At 36.6% G+C, this 8,129-nt stretch overlaps 1 protein-coding gene across 1 annotated transcript in view; it reads left to right on the plus strand.

Moving 5' to 3' along the window:
* Positions 1 to 1,309, plus strand: part of GDAP2 (ganglioside induced differentiation associated protein 2) — a 77,930-nt gene extending 76,621 nt beyond the window's left edge. Inside the window, exon 14 of the mRNA XM_061183623.1 lies at positions 678 to 1,309. Within this exon, the coding sequence (XP_061039606.1) occupies positions 678 to 725 (48 nt within the window). The 3' untranslated portion in view covers positions 726 to 1,309. The remainder of the gene's footprint in view (positions 1 to 677) is intronic.
* The last annotated feature ends 6,820 nt before the right edge of the window (positions 1,310 to 8,129 follow it).

The following is an 8,129-nucleotide window of genomic DNA, read 5'->3' on the forward strand; positions in this document are numbered from 1 at the left end:
TTGTTAAAAGCCTCGCCACTCAGGCATGTCATGGAGAAGACTCATTTCTGCCAACACAGTTGTAATTATTAAATTCCTTGATGATGATTTTTGTTTCATAACTCAAAGATTCGGCACACAGCAAGACAACACAGCCTAACAAAAAATTCACTTTGTTATAAAGCAGAAACTAACACACCATTGTAAAGCAATTATACTCCAATAAAGATGTTAAAAAAAAATGATAATAATAATCTGGGCTTTAGATTTGGATAGACATGGATTTAAAATTCAGGCTCTCCTGGTTGCCGGCTTGGTGACCTAAGGTGAGGTATGCCATCTGTGTGATCCTTAGTTTCCTGTTCTGTAAAATGAGGATGTTACCTACTTCGTGGCATTATGTTGTGAGGATATAAAAGGATAATGAAAGAAAAGTGCTGATTAAGTGTCTGGCGTATAGAATGTTCAATAAATGGTAATATTTTTAAATATCATCATCCTGATTACCTCTGCCTACGTTATACCAACTCTGACTGACCCCAGTGGAACTGCTCTGTTGGCTTGAGGGCCTGCTCAGGCCCAGGCACGCGCTAGACATTTTCCATACGTTAGATCATTGGCTCTAAATCCCTTTCTTTTACATTCCCAATTACATTGATCTTATTATTTAATGTTCTTGTCTTTTTTTCTTTCTGCAGGAAAATGGGCCTTATTATACATCTTATCCCCCATCACCAGATTTGTGATCTGCTATCTTTCAGTGCTGCTGGTTTCTAAGGACACCACTTTCTCCAGAGATCACTACCTATTGAAGTGATATTCATTTTTGCTGTACAGCTCCAGAGAGCCTTTTGTCCCCACCTCTCTGGTATTTTTTTATTGACTGTATATTTTCTGGCACATAAGCAATCTGAAAATGGTAGGCCATTCTGAACTGTGTACTTATTTTAAATTTGTATATTTGTATCAAATGAAAATGTTCACTTTTCGAGGGTTGTTAATAGACATTGGGGAGCAACTTTTGAGTATCTTCAGTTTCCTGAAAGGACACTGGATTCTCCATTAGACAAGCCACAATATTGTTCACATCATCTCTTTAACATTGCACGCTTTCTTTGTGTACTCAAGTGTTTCTCAAAATATATGGAACCAATGTATGCTGAATGGATGCCTCGTTTGCTTCAGACCCTGGCATTACGTTTTATACAGATAATTCAGTTATGATAAAAGAGAATTGTCTGGGATCAAGGGTGTAGAAATGTATCTGATCAAAAACGTCAAAATCGTTAGCAAAATATAGGTTTTAGAATTTTACCACACCAGTTAAGACCGAGACTTAAGGACTAAAGTTCCTTAGATGGTATGATTTAAGATTGTCACTGTTCTGGTCTCAACAGTGGGGGAAAACAAGAAGACTGTTTCTTCAGCCTTTTTCCTATCATCATAGATGGTTTGGTCTCCTTATTCAATAGGACTGCACATATTAGTACTCTTAAGTGGAAGGCATCTCCTAAGACGCCATCAGTCAGTGTTAGAGAGAGTGCCGCTTTCCCAGAGTCATGAATGATTTTGTTTGGCTCTTAGGTCTACTTTCTCTAAGGACATTTCCTAGCAGTGTGTCTTGAGTTGCCTACATCAAAATGAAGGAAGTGTGTTGCAGTGAACAAAATTCCAGACCACTTTTGCAACTCAGGCTCTATTTGTGCCTTAGCTTGAATAAAAATTAGAATTATGCTACCTACCTCACAGAGGTATCATGAGGATAACATTTAGAAAGGGCTTTTGATGTCTTTGGATGAAAAATGCTAGGAGAGTTTGTGTGGTGGGGTGTCTTTAGTTAGTTTTTAAATGATAGCAAATATCCTTGAGGGAGTGCGACAAGGCACTCCTCTTGTCTTTGGCACCTTTTGAGTGATTTCCGTTTTCTTGGGACAACAGCTGTTAGTGCAAAATGCCAACCCTTAGGACCTCCTTCCTACTTTGTACAGAATGTCTTCTGTCCTACTCCTCTTTCAGTGCTACACTTTAACAAGAGGCATATGTTAGCCATTTTAAACACTACTTCTTGAATTAAGGTCAAACCATTATCATTTCCATCAGGATTTCTTCATATTCCTTTTGATTCCTACATTCACTCCCCATCTCCCTCACCCCATCATGTACACTGGCAGTTCGGAGAAGAAAAAGTAGAACTCTTCTGTTCTAATGTGCTCAGGATTGGTGCTTCCAAGGGTCCCATTCCCCTATGTCCAAATTAATTCTTCAGTGGAGATAAAAGAAACATATTTCTTCATTTATTCCAGAGAACCCCCCCCCATAGTTGTGTTAACCCCATCCTCTATTTTCCCATATAAGCAAGAAGGGGCTTTACATTTCTCAGATAAGCAGTCTTATCTTTTGCATGTAATGGACACATTTGCTTTGTGCCAGAAATCAAAACCACTTGTTCCTTACATATACTTAACTTGTTAAGGACTTCCTGTTATGTTCCCTAGGTCATCAGGTCTAGACAGCCAGTCAAATGTCTGGTATTAAGCTTCATCTCAAATAGTACTCCTTTCATCCCTTGAGCCTTGACCTTTAGAAATCTGAAAAATTAGCTTCAGCTTCTCCAGTATATATGAGGTGTCGTTTCACTAGGAGCAGTTGTAGAAATATGCCATCTTTTCTCTGTTAAAGCTGGACTTGGCTACCTCACGTTGGCATCTGGCCTGAATCATTTCCTCTATAGATAATAGAGGGTGCAAGCTACTTTACTATTTGAAAGGGAGCAAATTTTACAATTTCTTATAGGCAATAATTTTGAAAGGATGTCCCTTTGGTATATTCGCAGCAGTATATTAATGATTAGTAACACAAGCAAGAATGTTCAATTGCTGTCCTAGGGTGTAAAGGTGGTATGGGACTATGTACATATCAACTGCATTTTATAATTTAATGGTGACTAAAGATAAGGTTGCTCTGCTCAGTGAAACTGAATTTGGTATGGGACCAAGTTCATGCTTTTATAGCTGTCTGAAGTGTTATGTAATGAAGGTCTTTCAACGTACTAAATCCTAGGAGGGGAACATAGTGACCTTGATATTGAAATGATAAAGTAATGTTCACTATATATCTGCCTTTGTCAGAAGGTTGGATAGCCTGGGTAACACATGCCACCTTCAAGGACACATTAGAGGGAGGATAAAGGGGTGGAGATGACCACTAGCATCTGATGTTAATTCAAAGCACCCTCAAGTCCGTAATTTAGTTAAACTTTGGTCATGCCAAATGCTAGTTGAATTGAGGAAGAAACTACTTACAAAATATTAATTTAATTCATTAATTAGTTCTTGCAAGGCATAATGTGAATTATAAAACAAGTATGTTTCTTGCTTCAGCATATATTTGGATTCTTAATTAATCTATATTTATTTCATTATTTCTTGATAGCAAAAATGACCTCTTGAAAAAAACTCAGTATTTATTAGACTCTTAAACCTTAGAGACCAAGTGGTTCATATTTTAAAGATCTTCTTTTCTTTAATATATATCTTATTTCATCGGCTGGTGCTCTATTATATTTATTTTTTGCAAAGTAATCCATCTGCAGTAGTTTGAGACTAATTAACAGGATTTTTAAAGTATTTTTGGTAGCATAAATGGATGTAGATTTTTGATCAAATATCTGAAGTTTAAAATGATTAAAATATCTCCTATTTCTAGAGAGAGATGAGTGTAATCACTGTATTAGAAAAACGTGGCTTGCCTATTTCTGCCTGTCTTCTGTTTGCCTAGATATTGTTTAATAAATTCAAACTGTAGGTAATGGCTTAATCTTTTCTTTGCAGCAGTTCATAGGAAAGCAAGAAAATGTAGTTAGAGGCTAAAACTCACTCTTTGTGTTTCCCCTGGTACATTGTGTATGTATGTATATAGAGTTTAAATTGCTTAATATATGAACAGAAATGATTGGAATTTGAAGTACTGGAAAGAGAAGAGTTGTATGGTTCTAGGAACAGGGATTGACTGTAATAAGGACCAAAAGGACTGCAAGATAGCATGTAGACCTCTAATATTGGAGTTAGCCAGTGAGGTTCAGCTTGTGGTTCTCTTAAGTTATGGTCACCATAATCAACATGCACTAGAGTGTTTCACCTGTACTGGCGCTAATATACTTCATGCTATGGGATGGACTCTTGGTTTGCTATTTCCTGAGACCATGAAGGGTAGAGGAGGGTTCTACCTGTAATCTAAATCGTATCATAAGGATTGCCTAGTAGGTCTAACCATATATACGTATATGTATACATATTTACATACATATTTATGTTTACACACAGTAATCTGCTTTGCTTTTCATTCTTTGGATGTGGTTTAAATGGCCGATAAGTAGAGAACATAAAACAATAAATAGCCTAGTTTAAGCTTTGATTCTACCAAAATCACCCTTGAACAGATGATATCAAGGTCATTTTAAATATTAGTGGCTCTCTTGGATATTAGTTGTTAACTTTGTTTTCTATGCTTCCAAGAACAGTATCTTTGAATCTTTTAAAGTAAATACAACATGACTTAAATGTTTAGGGCCTCTGAGTTCAAGAAGAAAAGCAGAGATATTCTCTAGGTGAATTACACTGACAAAATCATAAGTGGTGAATGTGATCTACTATTTTTGTTGAACAGTTAACACTAATACATTTTGTATACACAATCATATTTTTGTTTGGTAATGTGTTTTGTTAGTGTAAGCACACAATCATCATAAACTGAGCCAAGACTTTGTCAAACCATATGTTGTGGACCAAAATATTTAAATAAGAGCTTAACATATGTAAATGATTTTAATTGCTATTGGGCAAAGGAGACCTAACAAAGTTTTGCAATTGGGCAAAAGAGACCTTATAAAGTTTTGATTGATGTGATCTTAAAACTTGTTTATTCAAAATTCAGAAAGTTTTTATGAATATTTTGCACTTAAAAATATACTTTGTTCTTTCTGAATTAGAAGTTAGATCCCTTTTAAAGAGAGTCCCACCCTATACACATACAGCCATTAAGAACCGGTTAGTAAAATGGTAATGTTTATATTGAACCCCAGGATAGGACAGTCTTTTTTGGCCATTTACACCCGGCATTTCTCTAACCACCAAAATTAGCCTACAGAGCAGTTCAAAATGCAGTGAATTTTATTGTCAACCATCTCTATGGAGACCTAGACTAGTGCTTCTCAAACTTCAATGTGCATATATTAAATCAGCTGGGAATATGTTAAAATGCAGATTCTGATACAGTAGGTCGGGGTGGAGCCTGGGACTCTCAGTTTCTTTCTTTCTTTTTTTTTTTTGGTTGGGGGGGCCATGCCACAAGGCATGCGGGACCTTAGTTCCCTGACCAGTGATTGAACCCACGCCCCCTGCATTGGAAGTGTGGAGTCTTAACCACTGGACCTGCAGGGAAGTCCCCAATTCTCCGTTTCTAACAAGCTCTTAGGTAATATCAATACTCTTGGTTCCAAGACCACACTTAGAGTAAAAGAGCCTAAGACCATATTTAGCTTCCATATTTTCCTTGTTTCCAGTAAAGCAGACAGAACTATCAGTGTAATTCCTTCTGTGGGCCAAGCACTCACACATTCCTCATCTCATTTAATCCTCTTACAAATCCTGTGAGGTAGGTGGTGATAGAGGTTAAGTGCTGCTGAAGCCCAAACACACAAGCAGCGCAGTATAGACCAGTGTTTCTCAAACTTGAATAATGCACATCCCCTTTTAATATGGAAAAATTCTCTTAGCTCCTCAGGTTTTGTTTATTATAATGTTACCTAACTATATATGAACATAAAGCTACATGTAAATGCCTTATGCTTATAGCTCTCGCACAACTATAAAACCAAAAGAAGTTTACAGATCAGACACAAGCAAAACTATAAAACTAATACAGTTTAGAATAACAGTAACTAAGTACGATGGATGATGATGTTTTGCCAAAACGAAGCAGTAACATGATTACGGTACTGAGTACTGTAATACAAGTTCTTCTGTGTTTAGCATGCACCTACTACCATGTGCTATGTGGTAACTCAGTTCTCCCACTCTTCTTTGTTCAAACTATTACTTACATTTGTTTAGCACATAGTGATGTTATTTGGTCTTCGTCTAGCTTGAATGCATCATTTCCCTTATATTAAGTTATTCTCTGTTCTCCATAAGCTTTCCACAACTAAAGCAGAACCCGGCTTTAACTTTCAAGTAAAGACAAATGCACACCTAGTCACTGAAACATTCTGGCAATATTTGGTTTTAAGGTAGTTATCCAGATAATTCAGAACATGAATATTAATTTTTTAGAATTTTCATCAACATGAAAAATGTCTAATTCTCATAGTAAACTCATGGATCTCCCATCCCGCAAACACATACACAGGCTCTTAATTCCCCTTTCTCCTCTCTCTCTCTCTCCCTCCCAACAAGGATTTTTCATGGTGTTTAACAGCATTGGTCCTTTGGCTTCTGACACACCTGGGTTCAGGCATGTTTCTCAACATTTTCTGAACCTCACTGTTTTCAGGTATTATTGAGGGATAATAATACTCATTGAATAATGAAGAGAAATAAATGCAGTCATGTTAGTAAAGCATGCATAGTAAGTGTTTATAAATGGTAGCTACCATAGCTTTGATTAGAAATAATAATAACTACCATTTGAGGACTTACTATGTGCCTTCAACTTTGCTAAACTCTTTATATATGTTATCTTATATATTGAGTTATAGGACTGGGGTTCAAATCCAAGTCTGACTCCAAAGCTCATGCCCTTATAAAAAATAATCTAATATAGAACATCAACTTAAGCTGCTTATTTAAAAAGTTATTTAATGTTAAATTGTATTTTCTCAAAATTTTTGTTATAAAATTAATGATGTTTCCCTGGAGGGGAAATGACTAAGGTTCCTTTTAATGATTGTGTGATGTGCTGATATAATCAAATTGACACAGAATAAATGTAGATTTCTTTTAAAGGCTGTCATGCTAGGTTGTGGTCCAGTGAAGAGATACTGGGACCATTAGGCTCCACTTGTGCATTATTGTTCTCTTGCACATTTAAGATCTATAACTAATGGTAGCATGAGATTCTCACTGAATCTCAATATAGCTTTTTTGCAGAAAAATGATTTTCCCCCCACCAGTATTATCCTGATATTCCTTGATAGTCTGAGAAATAATATGCAAACATCTTAATTTTCACCTGTGAAACATATTTTTAAAAATTGTTCTAACTGTCCTTTAAAATAGTTTCTAGTAAGTCTATCATTTCCTAGTTTTCTGTTAAAAAAAAAAATCTGGACTTTTGAAAAATGAACATGCATACCTGTTGGCTGGGTTTTTAAAATTTTTTTTTATTGTTTAGCTTTTTTCTAATTAGGTGTTGGGAGAAAATACCGGGAGGGAGTTGTAAGAGGAACTCATTTATTAACAAAGATAGTATGTAGCAAATTAAAATTCTTTCCCTACTTACTAAAACATTTGCAGAAATTGTTAGAGTAGTGGAGACACATGAAATGTGAGGCTGTCATTGAATTTTATTAAAATCTGTTGTAAAAATACTTCCCTTTATGCCATCTTATGTAGAAGCATGATAATAATCTATGTTGTGGAAATTATTGATTCTTTTTCCACTCCAGCCTCTTTCTGCCATCAGCAATAAATTTATTTATTTTATTTTATTTTTTTTGGCTGCGTTGGGTCTTTGTTGCTGCACGTGGGCTTTCTCTAGTTGCGGTGAGCGGGGGCTACTCTTCGTTTTAGTGCACAGGCTTCTCATTGCGGTGGCTTCTCGTTGCAGAGCACGAGCTCTAGGTGTGCGGGCTTCAGTAGTTGTGGCTCTCAGGCTCTAGAGTGCAGGCTCAGTAGTTGTGGCGCACGGGCTTAGTTGCTCTGCGGCATGTGGGATCTTCCCGGACCAGGGCTCGAACCCATGTCCCCTGCATTGGCAAGCTGATTCTTAACTACTGTGCCACCAGGGAAGCCCCAGCAAGATCTTTTAAGTTCAATGAATGCATGCCTCTCCGTACATGTGAGTTATCAAGATAAAAGATATGTTTTCTGTGTTACTTCACTGCCTATCCCATATCACAGCGTAAGAAAATTTTTCTGGCTTCACATAATAGA

This window comes from Eubalaena glacialis, chromosome 3, assembly GCF_028564815.1.
Source record: "Eubalaena glacialis isolate mEubGla1 chromosome 3, mEubGla1.1.hap2.+ XY, whole genome shotgun sequence".
NCBI lineage: Eukaryota > Metazoa > Chordata > Mammalia > Artiodactyla > Balaenidae > Eubalaena > Eubalaena glacialis.